General features: G+C 37.6%; 1 protein-coding gene across 2 annotated transcripts in view; it reads right to left on the minus strand.

Annotated features, from left to right (window-relative positions):
- Positions 1-487: 487 nt before the first annotated feature.
- GPR153 (G protein-coupled receptor 153) overlaps positions 488-19,908 on the minus strand; it is a 50,694-nt gene continuing 31,273 nt past the window's right edge. For both annotated transcript variants that reach the window (XM_072425926.1, XM_072425927.1), the window contains exons 4-6: positions 11,858-12,047; positions 11,154-11,338; positions 488-5,692 (exon numbers count right to left, since the gene is read on the minus strand). In XM_072425926.1, the coding sequence (XP_072282027.1) occupies positions 4,922-5,692; positions 11,154-11,338; positions 11,858-12,047 (1,146 nt within the window). In that variant the 3' untranslated portion in view covers positions 488-4,921. The remainder of the gene's footprint in view (positions 5,693-11,153; positions 11,339-11,857; positions 12,048-19,908) is intronic.

Below are 19,908 nucleotides of genomic sequence, written 5' to 3' on the forward strand. Positions count from 1 at the left end.
TTTGCCTCCCCATTGCCTGGAAGACAGGTTGGCTCTCGGCAAATGTTACAGCCTTACAAAATATATGCCTAATATTCACCCTTATATCCATTATAAAGCTTTTTCAAAAAGGATTTTGAGAAGGGTATGGCTTTTGTTTATGGCCCACTGTGTATGACTATAATAAGGCATTTTATTAGTAAATGACATAATAAAGATATCCAAACTTCAATTGAAGTCTGGCTATTGAACAATAAATGCTGGGTATTACCAAATTCTGAGAGGTTCTGCCTATACATGGCTAGCAGTGCCCCCTTCTGTTGAAATCTGGTGTTGTCCCTAACCATATGAATAGTCTGATTGTATTTTAGCACATGGAATATATCCAGCCAGGTATAGGGAGCATGCTCCTTTTTACAGGGATTTTGGGTGGTGGTGCATCCTTTCTGCACCAAAAAGTCCATAATCAGACCAGTTCTTTTTATAGACAGAAAAGCATAAAACACTCTTTGAAAAGTGTACAATGTTAATGTTTAATAATAAAACAACACTCACACACCCGCATGCTTCATACAAAGTCATCATCTGTAAGCCATGCAGTTGAAACAGCAGGGAACGCCTGGAAGTCTTTTAGGTTCATACAAGTAAATCAATTTTGCAAATCTAAAGGGACTCTGTTTTTTAGATGCCATGTTATACATTCAAGCATAAAAATTGGTAATTACTGGCTTAAAAAAAAAGATACATTGTCTACTTTTGGAATCCTTGCCAATATAAATTGTATTTAAAAACAACCACAAAAAAAAGTTATAGCTTTAAGGAAACCTTTACTGGGGTAAACCTTGTATACTTCTGTAATCATTGCCATTGTAATATATTTAGTTATTTCCTTTTATTGTTATTATGACCATTAGAAATCCCCATACTGAAGGTTATTTCTCAGCAGCTTCCTAGTCCCTTGCATGTGAGAATATTATTAGATTTGTTACCAATAACAATTATGTGTAGTCAATAGAGACAGACGGAACTGTGCGGAGTGCACGGAGATAGAATTCGGAGATAAAGCTGCATGCTTGCTGTTACAGACTGGAGAAAAATCTGAACTGAAAGAATATAGGCGGCAAATATTCATTTTTTTTTCTGAAAATGATAGTTGCTTGGCTGTTTTTAATATTAAATAAAAAGTTATTATATTAGTAATATTAGTACTAAAGTTACTGAATGTCCATATTGGTTAATTAGTGTAGAGAATGCAACAATGGCAGCCCCTATTCTTTTAAAACTCATAGTAGACTCTGATATATAGACTGCTTGGTATTTTCATGTCCAGATCTCACTTGCAAATAAATTGGCCATTTGCAAGAACAACATTGTCATTCACAAAGTATTTTTTTATCTTTTTAATATGCTGTATCCATATAGCCTTTCCTATCCTAATGAGAATATTCAGTGTTCCTATCCCAAAAATGTTTATTTAGATATATGATGCATTTAAAGAATAAAATTGTAAAAATGACCCTGAGCAGTGGAAATAAAGCCCAGCTAGTGGCTTTAGAGCCTCATGGGCCTTAAGACTTGCATTGGAATGCCAAATATTCAAAAATGTGTACGTGACCTAGAAAGGGGTATTCCAAGACCACCGTGTTCAGTAGCTCATCTGAGATAGAACAGTGATCAACAAACCTCTATCATTGAATACAGGGACCGCAGTGGATGTTCCGAGTGGGTGGGGCATGTTTTGTTTAATCCCGCCCCCAGGTCTGTAACTACCAATCAGTGGGCAGATCTCATTTTGCACACAGTGCTCTATGATGTGATAGTAAGTTGCGCGGCTATTGTCATACACAATAGAAATAAATTAATAGATGCTTTACTAGTGCAGTAGACAAAAATTAAAATTGTAGCAGAATTTTGTGCAAAGTTGGTGTTTTCTTGATGATGTTAGCAAAAAGTTTGAGCTCACTGGTATAAGAAAAAAAAAGTTGGCAGCATGGGCTATCAACCTCAGATGTAGGGTTAGGTAGTTTTAGCAGATATTCTGTACAAAATATAAATATTTTATTACCCTAACCCTAGTTACATTGCTTCTAGAGCAGTGTTTTTCAACCGTTTTTGAGCCACGGCACATTTTTTACATTGAAAAAATCCTGCGGCATGCCACAAATCAAAAATGTTACAAAATGACACTCTGTAGCTAATTCTCTTGTCTCTAAGAATAAACAAGGCAATTAAGCTACCTACTGCCACCCACTGACATGGAAGAGTATTACATTACTCTACCAGTCACTTGAAACTCGACAATGGTAACAGGATAACTTCCCATGGTACACCTGACGATGTCTCACGGCACACTAGTTGAAAATCACTGTTCTAGACTATAATGGAACATGGGACTTGCTGCTGTAGGGCCTATGTTTTGGTCAGACTACCCAAAAGTGATATTTTAATCCCACCAGCTTCTCTCTTTGATGCTTACATCCATGTAGCTGAGTTCTCAGCCCTGCCTACCCATATTGATCCTCCCTTTGCTTGACTTTTGTGTTGTCTTCATGGGAGAACCAAGAGCATCAGCAACATGTTGGATATGAAAGAGACTAAAGCCATCTGATGATTTGGTCAAATAAAGTTTATCCACTGCTGTAATATAAATGTTGTGTGGGTTGTCCCTTTACGTCCCATTGATAACACACCAGATACGGGTCTATTGACTTTAGGTGGAACCCCAGGACATTAGTACATTAGTAAGCAATCCACCTACACTGCAGCACACCATATCAATGTCATGAATGTTTTTCTGTACAATGAATAGGCAGCCATAATCTGGAACACTATAACCATGTGTGATCATTATTAATATTATGAATGGGGCCCTTAAGCTTTATTCCAGGGAGGATAACAACTGAAAGGGCAATTCAAATTTTGCTGGCACCTCCAAACTGATCTTGGTTACCATTGGTAATACTTAAGTCAAACAGCTAACAAGTTTAAATCTGTTCTCTATTTTACATCCCGAGAATTGGTATTCTTTCCTGCCTACAACTGATTGGGTGACACCACTTGCCAAAGGTTGCTACCAATATGCCACCCCCCCAACTGCAGCTTGCCCTTGCAAATTAGGAATCAGTATGGGCTCACTAATGAATTGCAATCAAAGTGGCAAAATCTGATCTGGGTATGCAGCAGCCAATGAATGGAAGATTGGATGAATCGATCCTAGGGATCCATGTAGATCGGTTATGTTAATTCATGTGACCAAACTTCCTATGTGTGTTGTGACCGTTCTCCTTTAATGAAAGGGTGACTTAATGCAAAATAAAATAAATGTGGATGAATATGTGTAATACACATATACTAAAAACTGGAGTACGAAATCAAGTTGGGAGGTGGTGGCAAGGGGAGGGATGACCTCATGTATGTCCTATTTCTCTTTCATTATATTAATTGACAAGATGGGGAAGAAGTGATTAACACTCAGGATCCGTGTTTTCACAAAGCCAAGTTTAATTCCCTCATTACCCCCTGTTGACCAACCTTCTTGTCCATGCTTCAGTGTTGACTAGTGGTGAAGCCTACAGGAAGGGGGAAATGCCATGGCATCACTATTTGACAGCTTCTGACCTGGTGATTGGTCCCTTTAGGCCTGAGCCATTTTTAAATAGGGAATAATGGCCATTCACATACCTGGCCTGTGGCAGTGCGGGGGAGTGGTATGGGAGTGTGGTTGGGTTGGGTAAGGGTATGTGCATAGATTAGGCTATGGGCAGTTGCTTTGCCCTGAATGTATACCATGACAATATAGTTGTTGGTATGGTTTACTAAAGGGTTTTTGAGCCAGTCACTTAGGAACATAAATTATCACTCTGGAAAAGGATAATTAGCTTAGTGTGAATGTGAAGAAAATTAGTTTGATGGCTAATCCCAAAAAACACAATTGCAGAAGAAGTCTGCAATTATCTGATGAATTCAAATAAATCTTCTTCTGCAGAGTGATCGTCCAATTTGCTTTGTGAACAGTCTAAACTTCCTTTGTAAAACAACTTTGCTACCCAACTGATAAGGTATCGTCATTACAATGTTAAGCTCTTTGATGATAATTGCAAGTATAAACATATTAAGGCAAATCTGAAATTAAAAATTGGAATCTCAGGCCTTTGCTTTATGCAAGGATTTCTGTCTGAGGAACGCCAAGTATAAGGGTCTGTTTTAGCTTCTATGTGTACCATAATGGGTTAAAGCAAAATAAAGGTAGTGAATATTTCATCCAAACAATGATCCTATTGGGGAAAAGGGAAAAAAACATTTTTAGTGGCTTCCTGCTATGTAATCCATATCAACGTGTCCATTTTGAATTTTTTTTTAAATTACAAAACTTCAACTTATATTATTTCTTTCATTTAAAAATGTATAATACAGTACAGAAAATATCATACATGAATTAGTACAATGTTTTAGCTTTTTTTTTCTCTTAGGAAAACCACATAGTTTTTCATTTGATCATATAACCCACACTTAACACAATTCATTCAAAGTTAGAAAATAGTAAAGTGTATATCAAAAAAATTCACCTATAGAGTGTGGACAGAGAAGTTACATAGGCATGCATATTATATATTTATTGATGACAAGTAAAGAGAAAATTGTCGCTTGAAGACGTGTTCCATGTACAACTCATTGGATGTTATATATCTGGAAATAAATTGATGTAGCAGTTTCTTATTTTCTCTGCATAACAAACCCAAGCTGATAATGATCATGTTTTTTTTTCCTGAATATTTTTTTTTTCCTAAGAAAAGCAGAATATTAAAATCTGTATGTTTTTTTTATTTCATTTAATATAAGTTTTCTTCTTTGGTGCTGTTTCCAGTTCTTGGTATTTAACAAGAGAAGGAGCAATGTAAACCCTGAAATAGCATATATTGATATATAAGACTTTAGGTTGTCCCTAGGAAGTGGATCCAATGGAATCTGAATGGAAAGTTACGTATCCAGAAGATTCAGATGGTGTGCTTAAAAAGCTATTCGTACTCCCCTTGCATTCTACTTTGTCAAGTCGTTCCTGCTCGCTCCATGTATTGTCCAGGCCGGTCTGGCAACTGTTGGAGTCAGTAGAGTTAGAATTCGTAGCAAACTCATCTAGTTTTTGAGATTCAGTCTTGGGAACAGGTCGTTGAGTGTTCTGACCCCCCCGATGTCCTTCTGTATAGAACCGCTTATGATCGTGAGGTCTACAATGACCAGGAACGTTAAGAGTACAACTCTTATTGTGATTGGAAATCCTTCGTAACACCTGCGGCTCTCGCTCAAAGTCCGTCAGAGCGAAATGAGTAACTGTTTGATGTTTCGAAGTATCTGGTATAAGTGAGATTGAAGAAGCCCTAACGGGAGTTCTTCGTGGGCTCGGAAAAGGAGTGTCGTCGATAAAACTGACCACCTCTTCTCGACTAAAGCACTTGAAATCGTCCTTGTATAGTTCCTCCAAGGTGAAGTGTTTCAAAGAATAGAGACTCTCCGACGCTTTCCGGCACTTTCGATATGGCAAGCTGGTTTGTTCGTGATAAAATACCAAGCTGCTTCGCCTATCGTGTCTTGGCAGTGTGAAGAAAGAGATGGCAGCGATATCTTCAGCTGATCCCCAGCCATGAAGGAAAGCTGGTATCTGACCCGTGGTGTATATTTCCGTCTCATCATGGGAATAGCGTCTTGTTGGAGGCACCTAAAAAAAAAATATATATATATATATATATATTAAAGGAACAATTAGGGTTTACAACCCTTTCACAGCTTAAGATAGTGACATTTTCTGTAGATTAAATAAGAAGCATCATGAAACATCGTGGCTTGGTGTTAGGATGATAATTTGCAATTTGTATGTCTATTAAGTACAGTTTAGCATGTTTCAAAAACAAAGCTCAAAAAACTATTGAAATTTTTTTGGTAATCTGTGCACAATTGAGATCAACAGCACAATTTTCCACATGTTGATTCATTTTGGATCAAAAAATCTCTGTAATGTTCACTGTAATGCATTATAGATAATTTAATGAAATCAAGTATAATTCATTTTTACGGGAGCAGATGAGCAAATTGAGGCAAGAATATTGGGTATGAATGTAATAACAATGAATTGTAACATTAATTCCCCTTGTTTGTGATTGCAGGGTCCAGATTATTTTTTGGGGAATATATAAATTTGCCAGTGCACTAGCTGAACAGTATCAAAAATACCATGGCTCTTCAAAGATGGCAGACATGCATTGAAGGTTTTATTTGTTAAATGGTCCGAGTCCACTTAATAAGCTTCTTTATCCTGGAGATAAACCCGAAAATGTTGCATAGGTCCGTTACAGCCTTTCACCCTATTGATAAATGATTGACTGTTCAATGGCTGGTTACTGGTGGACCACAATAGTTCATCATAATGTACTATTTATCGTAACATCTCATGGCAATATTTGTCTAGTTTTGTTATGTACAATTAGTGATGTGGCACCCATTGGTATGATTTGGGTGTATCCTCCATATTGACTCCAGAGGCTCTAAATATAAACAGGACTGACCGTCCCTGGTGGGAATCAATTATTGCGATTGAAACACATAGATCTGGAAGATCCAATGAAGGAATGTTTTGGGGAATGTCTGATTCCTTGTTTTATAAATAGAGTCCCAGTAGTTCACATAATTCTGGCATGAAAATTGTGACTTCTGCACTGTATCTGAGGTATATCTAAAGATTTTTTTTAAGTAAGGGTGTTCTACCATTAGCCATAAAAAATTTATGGAACTTTGGTATAAAAATTTTTTAACACAGGTTTTTAAAATCTTCACAATTTGCTCACCTCTACCAATAAAAATTATCCAAAGTTTTACATCCAGTATACAGCCAAACGTTTGTGGACGCCCTTACAGAGTTGTACCGTACCCATTGCCCACCTTTCCGACTTGTGGTGAACTGGTTGATGGCACCACCACTTAATTCTTAGAGCAGAAGGATATTCATGGCACAGCTTGCTATAGTAGTAATATTTATTCATTAGAAGCAACAAGCATTGAAAGAGTTCATTTTGGCTTTGTAAAATCTGAAAACATTGTTTTGTGATGCCTTGGTTTTATGTGAATTATGGACAAGATGAACTTTACCAAAGTGTGCTGGTGAACATCTCTACACCTCTAAATTCTTACATTCAGGTATTTCCAACGTAGAGTGGTATTAATTCTACAGAATACAAAGTCATTTTAGACAATTGTACACTACCAACATTGTGGCAACCGTTTGTGGCAACTACCAACATTGTGGCAACCGTTCCTTTATTATTCTTACCCGACTGTGCCAAAACATAAAAAGGCAGAAAGCCAGCTCTATAAGGTCGTGGCTTAACATGTATTGTTCTATTGTTCTGGTGATCATTTTTAATAAGAAAAAGTGAGGGGAAACCCAACATTTGGAGTTGTCTTTGGGGCAATAGGTGAGGGAAAATCTTGCAATGGTGACGCCTCACCCAGTGAACGCTCTCTAGGATTAAGATTTTGTCTACTTTGGAATGACTTCCGTTAGGACAGAAAACAAGGGACAATCTCTATAGAACAGTGTTTATCACCCAGAATTCAATGGAACACTAGGGTTCCTCCTAAAGTTGCAAGGGGTTCCTTGAGTGCTTCTCAGGTCCGTTAAAGAGACACCAATGATCTTTTCTATCAGGGTGACCTTCTTCCTCCTGACCACAACAATAGTATACTGTGAGCTGTGGATATGGTAATTATAGAAGAGGTTTTCTTAAGACATGAAACCTATTTCAAGGGTTCCCCCATGGTAAAAAGGTTTAAAATCACTGCTCTAGAGGATTAATAAACCAAAACGAACCTGATAGGGGACTAAACACTTCCTTGTGCTATAAAAAAAACTAAAGTAAAAAAATCTGAGCTGCAAATTTTAATGTTTTATAAACTCAAATGGCCTTCACGGAACCTCAACACCATCAGAATAAACTTATATTCTAATCGAACCAGATCTTCTCTCCCTGACCCCAAAAATATACATTGGCTGACTTGGGATCCAATCTCCAAATGTGGAAACCATTCCAAGAAGAGTTGAGCTGTAAATGGTTTACCTCCATGAAAACGTCTAACAAGGTTACAAAGATTTGATGACCAAATATCCACAAACGTTTGTCCATATAATGTAGTAGGAATACTTCAAAGTGCAACTTATTTCATAGCAATATGTGAACAAAATCTCCAAACTTGAGTAATAAAACCAATGTTTATCACCTTTAAGCAACACAAGCCAGATGCAAAATGTTTAGGTCATACAAAATAAGGAACAAAGATGCATGCAGATTGTAAAATAAAATAAGGCACACTGTTTAAAAATACATCCACCTTGGTAGAGATTCACCCATCTTTCAGCTAGTTTGCCTTGAGAAAAAAGTGCATGTGTTCACTTTCCAGTTCAGTTTGGTTGAATTCAAATCTATGGATCAAATGGCAAGGGTCCCAGGACTTGTGAATGTGATCAATAAGATATTTGGGGATATCTGCACTTGGGGTTCTAAAGGCAACCTAGCTGTAAGTATGGTAAATCTGCCCCTCTGTGGACAACCCCTTGAAGTCTATAAGCTAAACAGAAACAAAAATTTGCAGTATTATGTCCAGTACACTGCTGTAAATTTTTGGGGTGGAAAACACAAAGCATAATGAATGGGTTTGAGTTGGTTGCACTTGAAGCCACTCCTTATAATTTGGATTCAACATGCATGATGATTAAAGAAGGAACTGATATAAACCCCCCTAAAAAGCATAATTTAAGAGCAGCAAACCACATTATTTCAAACAAAAATAGCACATAAAACAAGAGCAGCAAAAAGTGCAAGCAAAAGTCTATAAAAGGCATTCCCTTCTAAAGGCGAAAGAAAAACAATAAAAAATCAAAATAATAAAAACCGACTTTGAACTAAATCAGCAAAGTAATTTTGTTTTTCTAACTTTTAAATTGCTATTATTTTTAAAAATAAGATTCATTACGTGCAAAATTGTTCTATCCCTCTGTGCTGCCAATCTTCATTTTGCTCAGCATAATAATCATGTATACTAAAAATAATAACAAGAATAAAACAGTGAGACAATCAAAAAATATGACTTGCACTTGGAATGTAGTATGAAATCCCTAAGAACTAGCTGCTGACAAATACAGAACATATGACGGTGTGGTTCGGAGTGGCAGGTCGGATGCCTGTATAATAGTTTGTAGCCAAATACAGAGAACGTGTAGCTGATATTCCCAAAAAACAGAACTATATAAGTGTAATAAAAATGGAGAGGTTGGGCTTTGGTGATTCCTTTGTTTGTTTTGGTGATCATTGTCACTGAGACCAAAAGTAAGGGGACATCTTCCTATGAGGACACAACTTTTCTTTACTTTGGAATGTTGTTTATATACCTGCTTTGAAAAAAGTGGCTCAGTAAGGACAAATATCGTGTTTCCCCGAAAATAAGACACTGTCTTATATTAATTTTTTCTCCAAGAAATGCCCTAGGGCTTATTTTCAGGTAGGGCTTATATTTTGAGAAGAACAACAAACCGCATTTATTCTTTAACAAAAAAATTCACATTTATTTCAAATGTTATCACATTCTGGAACATCAAGGGGGAACCCCCCCCCCCCACCACCAATCAGTCCTGCACCACCCTGATCACTGTATCGGTGGTGCTCTGGAAGAGAGCTAGGGCTTACTTTCGTGGGGTGTCTTATTTTTGGGGAAACACGGTATGATAGCCAGGCAACTGGAAGCAATAGCATACGTCATGATTCTCTTAAGAAATGGTTCTTTTACACTGTGGGCCCTTACCAGTGGTGGACGTAGCCAACAGTGGACCTCTATGTGAAACTGACTTGGAGCCCCCTCCCAAACTAACTTTGGTCCCTGGTTGGCTGAGGATGGTCTAGGCACTGCATTATGTCCGTCTATGGCCCTTATACATGGGCATAAGCAGAAAGTATGGAGTCATCTTCCAGTAGGGACGCATCTTCTGTTTACTTTGGAATGGTTACCTTCCAGATGCACTCACAGTACAGGAAGGAAGGAAAAATCTTAATCCATTCCTACTTTATCCCTACATGCAACTTATCTAGGTTCTCTGAATTTTTTACAATGGCTATGGTACTGTTTATTGCATTTTGCATATAACAGAACCAGTCCTTTCGTGTTTTCTGCATTTTTTTGTACAAGGTGCAAAGAATTCCATGTTCTACAACCCAATTCACTGGATGGCAATAATCCCCGTCCTTTTTTCCACCAGAAAAATTATGGTGCTTAGACCTAATATGGTGGTCACTGCACGGTCTTCTTTCAGACGCAGCTTGGGAATAGGTGATGGCGGATATATATCCATATATTAGCAGATATATTCAATTTTAAGTTCACTACTAATGACTCGTAAACAAATCTTTAAATTAGACCATCGCTCCATCCTGTGGTTCTATAGATCAGGACTTGTGGGATTGTAACTACTCTGGTCTGGTGAAGTGGACCATGGTGTCCAAGATGTCTAAAGTACCCCAGGGACTTGCCAGTCTTAACACAAAGCTCAACTTTCTGTTTGGAGTGGATTGCCCCATTATTGATTCTTAGGTCATATGTCTAGGGTGTTTATCAATGTTTAATGATCAATTTGTTTGGTTTCATCCCTGATATCAGAAAAAGAGGAAAATACAGTGTGTACCATTGTCATCCGAGGAACCACAAGTTGGGCAACCATCATTTAGATAATGTCTTTGTCCATTTAAAGGATTTTAATAGATTTTAGAAGCCATGCTAAGCTTCCAAGACAAATGCATATAATGCTCCATTAAGGGTAATAACACATGCATATAACTTAGGAGGTCAGTTTGATGACTTTTTAACAATACATGTACACTGGGTTAGGCTAAAATCAGGACACCTCAGCTGGGGTTAGCAGGAGGTTGCGAGGAGGTTAGAGGTTGCAGGCTAAAACTTAGAACTTATAAAGTCTAGCCAAATTTTCCCTAAGGAAATATTTCTTTCTGACTCCTAAATAAAAAAACTGGAATATTCTTAGGATCCGCAACCTATTGGAGCTTTGTAACTATTAACTTTTGTAGTTCTAGTGATGACCTTGGTTGTAATGTGTACAGTTCTGGAATTGGGGTCCACAATACCTGAAGATAGTGCATTTTATCCTCCTGTGCCTCTTTCACTGGATAGATCTGTGGTATTCCCCTCTCCAGTGCGGAGATGTCATACTTTGTAATACGTTCCATGGCCATGAGGTCGCCCCCATAATTGTAGTCATAGGGTCTTTCATATATGAGGTCTGAATGGATACCTCCATCAGGGCTGTGATCTATAACGGACAAACTAGATTATCACCACAAGAGATATACATGAAACATGGAAAGTTTAGTAATAATATGAAAGGTAATCAAAGAAGCATGTAAGATTTCGTTACTTTCTGGAGCAAAACGTTATTTTTATTTAAAAGAATCGCACACCCAAAAAATCTTGGTAGTACACTGTAGGGGCATTTTTATATATTTGTAAGTGCAAAGTTTACTTTTTGTTACTATTGGCTTGACTTCCCTGACTTTTGAGCAAAGTTATGCCCCCCTACCGGCCCATATTGGCCACAAGGCAAATTAATGGAGTGATATGGGTAAGACTTTTCTCCAGGGATGGAACTTGGCTCCGATATCAAGGAAATCATACCAGCATCAGAAGTATGAAGAATGGGATTTTCTTGCCTGCAAATGTTATAGTAAGCATTATACACTTGCAGCTCTTGGGCAACAATTGTAATCTTAGAAGTTTAAAATAGGTGAGAGCATTGCTTCAAAGCCTTTATCCTGCTGTAAGTATTCCTCACCTTCATTTTCATCATCATTGGACATGATTGCAATGCATTTGTCCCAGACTGCTTTCACATCTGCTCGGTAGCGATCACAGGCCCACAGGAACATCGGCAGTAGCAGAGCTTGTACTACAGAACACCATAGGACACCAAGCACCATCCAATCATCTGACTTATCAAACTTCAGGCTGGCAAAACTCACCACCTGTGTAAGAATACAAAAATGAGATCAGCAGGAATGGTGATAATGACAAATGTATAATGCACAACAAAGCAATGGGTTCGCCCATTGCTCACCTCTTTTGCTGATAATACCATTGTGATCAAAACTAGCTAATGACCCAACTTTGCATAAGACACATATGCAACTTTAATAACAAAAGTTGTTCAGAAAGGGCACTGACATCACCCCATCTCACTCTGGTCTGGCTTTTAATTTGAAATTCATTAAAAAGAAAAAAAAAAGGAAAGTGTTACGCTTTGTTAGGACTTGTAGTGATGTTGCAGTGTGGTTACCACTTTCTCATGCAAATGAAATGCTGATTTGGGGGAGAATCCACATGTAGCTTCCACCGCGGCAGCACAAGAGAGAATGGAGATGGCAGGGCACTACCAGCTGGAAATTTAATCCTTCACCTGAATCTTCCCTTATCTGCTGACCTATTCCACCGGGACAGCCTTTCTTGCTCTATCCAAAATCTGTAAAAAATGCCCATACATGCCCTTTATAACAGATCCTAACTTTCAACCTGACACCTTTAACCCCCAACACTTAATTGTAGCTCTTTATCCTTTACCCCAACCCCTACAGCAGCCACTCACATGGTGGGGATATTACCTTTTCAACAGAAGAATTTTAAAGTCATATGGCTGATTGGCCCAAAGGAGTACTGGATACTGCTGGACCTTAGTCCTATGCCTAAGCTATGAATTCTGGTGGACTCTCCTCATTTTCTCAGCAGGCACTGGCTTCCCAGTCTGACCCTAATGATATTGGCATTACTATACTCTTTCAAAATATTGAGTTCAGATGTGCAAAGCCAACTATTTAAAGTCCTGGATTGATGGGTTTAATGAGGAGAAACACAAGGGTCCTCCACAGAGTCCTAACCTCAACTCTACTAAACACCTTCAGGACAAACTGGAATGCCAATTTCCCGGCAGATCCTCCTGTCCATCATCTATACCTGACCTGATCAATGTATTTGTTGGGTGAACAGATGCAAAATTCTAAATATAAACTTCACAAATTGTGGTAAGCCTTCCCAGATGAGTAGAGAATGTTCCAACCTCGTAGAGGGAGAACATTTTCATAATAAGATGGACACACTGGTATTTCTACAAACACATGGCCATATCTTATCGTAAAATAAATCACTAATTTGTCACCATTAGAGAAAAGATGAGCACAGGAAGTCAAGAAACTGGTACTAAATAGTTCACACCAAACACAATAAATTCACCTGCATGATCATCTCTGAAAAGAAAAATTAAATACTTCTGATTGAGGGAAATAGCCTCGGATATCATATCATGTGTCCCCTCAAGCTATGTTTTATGCCTTGCAAGAATTTTAGCAAACATTCTTGCAGATTCTTAGATTCTTACCTTTTCACTGGTTTCCTTTTTTTTTTTTTTTTACATTACTGTGTACTTTCTAATGGAAAGGATGCACCTTAATAACAAGAACTTCAGTGGTTCGTGTTGTAATTAGAAAAGTTGCAGTGTTTGCATCCTTTTAGAAAAAAAGGAAACTCTTATTGCAGAGGATATTAGGCTTTTGAGAAGCACTGGACAGAAAAAAAAGGATTTCTTCACAAGTTCTGCTTGCAGAACCTGACGTTGGGGCACCCAGAACACAGGTTAATACCCTTTTTCACATTGCTGTTCTTCTGCATTGCATCAAGATGCATTGTCATGGCTTTATATGCCATGTGCTCTGGATATGAAGTATATATAGTGAAATATATATAGTATAAGTGTGTGTGTATGTGTGTGTGTGTATATATATATATATATATATATATATATATATATATGTATATATATATGCTAAAAAAATTGAACCATGAGCATTGGCTATAATTGTACTCTGTGGTGCAATACCAGTGTCAGACACCAGAGAGCAGACTTGAGTTTTGTATCTTGCACAAAGCATACATTAGCCCCCCAGTACCCCATGTAATGCTAATTGGCTGTGATCCTACAAATATCTCAGCAACAACTCACACATAAGTAATTTCAAGGAACTAAAGCGACTGCTGGGAAAACAAATTAAACCTGGAACGATAAGGACATGGTTTTTTGTTTGCAGTATTGAAGTTTCAAGCAACAGTGAAAGGATTAATGGCCCAAAAAAATAAAAGAAAACTTCAAGAAATGACATTCATGACAAGTTGCATGTTTTATAAAATTCATGAAATGTAAAAGTTTTAATTTTGTGCATTTATATTTTTACAAGACCCTTTAATCAAAAAGAAAAAAAAATGTGCATAATGAGCACTGAGAACATTCTTTCAATGCAATATTAATTGTAAAGCTTTTTTATGTGACTTTAGGTAAAAAAAAGAGTGTGTTAATAAGGAAATAGGATTTGTGAGAGCATTGTGCATGTTTCATGTCATTAAAGACTGTCTACTGATCCTTCTGCTGGAAGAGGTTACAAGGCACAAGTCTCAGTAGTTGAATATTGCTCATAAAGTCATCAGATCTGTCTGGCCCTGTGTACAGATATCATTACACATTCAAAGATAAAAAGCTTCCAAGGCAATTCCACCCATAACACTACATACAAGCTGATCTGAAGGCCATAGAAATGGCTGCACTTCCTCTATAACCTGCATTTCTCTTCTAATCTGTACAGAAAATGCTATTTTTACATGTGCTGAAAAATCCTGCCAGTATGCTGAGTTTGGAGGTTTTTTTGTAGTGAAGTCGGATTTAAGATTGAACTTTTCACCTTCACAGTTTGCTCATCCCAACTTCAAACTCCGAATTCTATACAAAGCTTATAAAAGCAGAAAAGTGCCCTTTGTGCGGAGAACCTGAACAAATGACATTCTGTGCTTCCTGCGATAGTATGCGGGTACAAAAATCTTTAAATAAATGGGTAAAAAATGTTAAATATATATATGACATGTATATCAATTGTGGGATTTGATTTTCAAAAAGTTAGATTGACCTTTAATTGATCCCAATTTAAATATTTTGTATAAAGTATTGAAGGGTTACAACCTCCAGGATTTATTAGTTTCAATAGGGTTTTATAAATTATTCCCCAAATTTGTCTGAAATCTCATCTCTACACTCCTGCTTTCAGTTTCCTATTAAAACAATGACTCGTTCTGCCACCTAGTGGTCACATTAGGAAATAAATGAATATTAATTCATGAATTCAATGAATTAGCTCTTTTACAGAGGTTTACAGAGGTGTATATATCCACCTAAAACTGGGGAGGATAGAGGGACTTGGATCTGAAAGAGGGGCAGTCCCTGCGAATCAGGGGTAGTTAGGAGTTATGCTCCCTGTTTTCTTATATTACAACTATATATAATATATATTTAATATATATTACAATAATAAATAGGATTTTTTCACCAAAAGAGAGGCTAGCGTACATTGGAGGAAATACAGTGTGCCTAGCCTAGAAATTGAATATGTAAAATCAGTAAAGTAGATATTGGCTTTTACAGGCAAATGTGTAAAAGAAACAAATTTATTTATTGAATACTTTGAAATAACTAAAAACTAGACATAGTTCTACTGCACTAGAACCTGGCTAACACGGTACTACTAGGCTGGATATTTGTGTCTAACTGAGAAAGGATGATTTTTAAATAAATGATGTCAGCAGAAAAAGTCTTGGTACCCGTCGCGTTTTGCCCCAAAGCGCTTCCTCAGGGGATTTTGGAGACCAATGACTATTGTAAATAATAAATAATGCACACATACAGTTATTTTATATATATGATAACTGTATGTCTATGTTTCCTTTTTAGTTCATTTCAAAAATATTGAATACATTTTGTTTCTTTTACACAGTTGATACGTTGCCTGTAAAAGCCTATCTCTACTCCACTGATTTTACATACAACAGTTTATAGTTTTGGAGGATCCAAAGTTTCCCCACTAAAAAAAGAAAAAGATTTTGGCTGGAGATTAACTAAAAAATTACGGTACTCAATTTTAATCTCTCTTAATGTCACCAGTAACAATCATAAAGAACTCTTCTCCAATTTAGTTTCACTTGTGCCCAATGGCCTGATTTCATGGCTAAGCTCCACCCACTGCCATACCACTGTCTAATGAGAGTTTACCACTAAGATGGTCTTATTGGACACTGGGATGGAAGTGGGCTGGGCTTAGACATCAAGTCAAGCCCTGTAACTAAGTGAAGTTGAATTGGTGAGGCGCTTTTCCATACAAGATCAAGCCCCAAATTGTCACTGTTTCACTGATATGACTCCAGCATCTCTATTTAAAATAATGGCAGTATTATGGGTTCTGCAATATTCTGTTTCTCCTGTTGGTGGCGCTGCATATCCTTCCTCACTGCTTGTGAAGCTCATGCCGGGGAAGGGCCAGCCCTAAATAGGGAGCTATAGGCTGTATGCATACCAAGGTAAAGCTATCTGCTGGTGGCAAGTGGAAGTTCATAGTCTACCAGATTTTTAGCGCCATCAGCAGGAGAAGCAGAATATGGCAGAAACCACAACAGGCAGGATTTAGGAATCCATGTGTTCTTTATCAGGAAATACATTTCCAAACATAACTAATATCCAATCAGTGAAATTCTGGTGTGGCAGATGCCAAGATCTGGATAAACAAGAGTGTAACCGATCCCTGTCATTATCCAAATCAAGCAGCTGTCCGAATTAGCAGCCTGTGCAAGACAGGAGATTTTAATCAGGGAATTTAAACAGGAGATTAGCAACTCTGGTGGCAGTCATAAACGGGGAAATAAAGGCACATCGAGCTGACAGGTTAATCCCGACTTTAACTGGGAATCCCCAAAATCCAATAAAAGCTATTGTATCGTAATCCGTCATTAAATGTTGTTCCCGAGGAGCTCTGGGGGAGTGCACAAATATCCTGGTGCCATAGCAAGAGAGGCGGAAATATCAAAAAACAAAAAAATAAAAACACTGAACTCTACCAATTTAAATGAAGTTGATCCAGAAGAAGACAAAAAGAAAGCTGCTAATAATTTGTTCTCGCAGTTAGGGAAAAAATATCTTTTTGATGGCATCGGTGGTAAATGAATCCCCTGCATCAGTCACTCCACTAATGAATCCTATTAATTATAGCTGGGGGTGCTGCTTCTAATGAGAACATCAAACCAAATCTAAAACCGTCTTAATCGTAGGAAGCTTTGTGGAAATGATTGGCTTTATTGTAAAAAAAATATCAACATCTGTTCATTTAAAATCAATATTGCTATGTGTACTGTGCAAAGTTCTGCTTTGTGATGCTGCACAATGTTTGTGTCTATACAACTGCAAGTCTACTAAATATAATCTGCCTGATTTATTAAAGCTCTCCAAGATTGGAGAGTATATGCTTTCATCAGTGAAGCTGGGTAATCCAGCAAACCTGGAATGGGTCTGGTCCAGGACTGAAAACTTTTGCTAACAAATAGCAAATTACTATTTCATTCCAGGTTTGCTGGATCACCCAGCTTCACTGGTGAATGCGTATTCTCTCCATTTAAATAAATCGTGTCTGATCTGTTTTACTGAAAGCAACCTGCTCTCTGCAGAACCCAAAGCACCCACAATGCTCCCGCTGGTTACAGGTCATGTGATCTGTGCCGAGTCTTTAGGTCACATGAGTGACATGAATAAAGTGCTTCCATGGGCAAGATTGGGAATTTTTGCTGGGAAATCAGTAAAATAGTAATTTTGGCAAAAACATTTCGCCATACTTCAAGAGATACTCCAAGAAATAAAAATTTAGGTTTTTTTTTACTTTAAAAAGAAAATTGATCTATAGTAAAATACACAGTTCTTTAGCAAATTAAGGAGTTTATTTATAAATGTTCTCAGCCACAATTCACCCAACCTTTGTATAAATTGTACACATTTGTTGACACGGGATATAATTAAAACATATGTGAATTGACTTTTTACTTAGGATTCTTTTAGATTGTAAGCTCTTCAGGGCAGGGTCCTCTCCTCCTCCTGTGTCACTGTCTGTATCTGTCAGTCACACCCCTTTTTTAATGTACAGCGCTGCATAATATGTTGGCATTATGTAAATACTGTTTAATAATAATTCATACATTTGCTAATTGAATCCAATGTGTAGAATTTTGGTAAAATTTGGATAAAATTTTGGTCAATTTTGTTATTATTAAATAAGATTTTTATAGCGCCAACATATTACACAGCACCGTACAATAATTGGGGGGTTGGAAATGACAGAAACAGACCGTGACACAGGAGGAGGAGAAGACCAGAAGAGCTTACAATCTAGGAGGTGGGGGAAGTATCACATAATAGGATACCATTTTACATTTATTTAATCTGTGTGTAGAGAAACATATAGAAATAAATATATATAATCTCATAAATCAAAATATTCTACAGTCCTTTGAAATTGATGGTTCACTGACCACTCCACATCCACAACAGATGTGTAGCGCCAGATTCACGCTCTACGTTTTGGCACAGGAAAGACTGAAAGCAAAACACGTGGAACGTCCGTCCTTCATTGCAGAACATTGTTTGTTTACAAAGAGCGATGGAAAATGAAATAAATAATAAAATAATAGAATTTGAAATCTGCCAAGGCTTCATAAAAGAAAGCGGTGATTTGGCACGTGTCCTCAGAGCGGATGACTGATCAGCGCTATCCCCTGAACACAAAAGAAAATCTGCGAGATTAGAAAATTGTCATGTAGGAGACACAGATTGCGGGCCCTCGTGACAGCAGGATGGATGGATGAACTGCTTTCCTTTTTTAACAGAAGAGCTCCTTTTATAAAATATTCTATATTTTCAAATTGTGAAGCTGTTTAAGTCTCTCCATGTAATGGAACATATTTTTATCAGGTTGGAAGGCTGCTAGTATGATATTTTGCTGGGTAAATCAGACACACCGAATTATTTTGTGTCTATGCCTATCCTGCTGAAAAAAAAACCAAACTACCTGAAATATAGGGTTAGAAAAAAAAGGACCAGAATTACGGAAGCTGTTCAAAAAACAGGCAATCTGAGGACAAAGGACAATTTGTCGGAGGGCTTCTGGTATCTGAACCTTTCTCCATTGCAGTCCTACTTTGTCTTCTTCTGCACTGTGTTTCTCTGCGTGTAGATGGCCACCTAGGTAATGGAAAGACTTGCATACTCTCTACTTGCATATGCCATAGGTGACCCCTGATGGGCAATATGTGAAATATACATATCCACAAAATGGATTAAACAGGAGCAGGGAGATCCTTGCACTGCAGGTCTTCAGGTACAGTTTTTCCTCCAGCAAGGAGAATATTGAGCAGCACATTACCAAATCTTATTCCAAATCTCCTAGCTAGCCATCAGAAGACCGGTGCTGGATATGTAAATATATTGCCCATGACATAGGAGTGGATAGGCACAGGAAGTACAATGCAAGACAAAGGGGATATGTTTCAAATTATTACTTTTATTAGGCAATTATCATGATTGTTTCTATAACATGGTAAATCTACAAATTCTGAACCTAGGACTACATTGAAAATATAATTTTAATACAATTCTAATTCAATCAATGCCTCTGCTGAATCCAGCTTCTGGTAGAGTTATAGATACAGCTAGGATCCAGACTTGGATGATGGCGCTGCCCCCATGGCTCTTCCCTCTTTTCAGCTCCCTAAAACTAATGTGTCACTGCCACTTGGAAGGGCAAAGCGATATGCCAGTCATGGGGGCACAGCACATCCAGACATGTAAAATGCTGAAGATTCCAGCAAGGCCTATAAATCTTTAAGAAAGATTAAAGCAGTTTAAGGCCCAGGACACGGCCTCTTACAGACCAGAGAAATGAAATCTATGTCTCCAGTATATCATTCATTTACTTATAAAGTCAA

Source organism: Pyxicephalus adspersus, chromosome 11 (assembly GCF_032062135.1).
Source record: "Pyxicephalus adspersus chromosome 11, UCB_Pads_2.0, whole genome shotgun sequence".
Classification (NCBI taxonomy): Eukaryota; Metazoa; Chordata; class Amphibia; order Anura; family Pyxicephalidae; genus Pyxicephalus; species Pyxicephalus adspersus.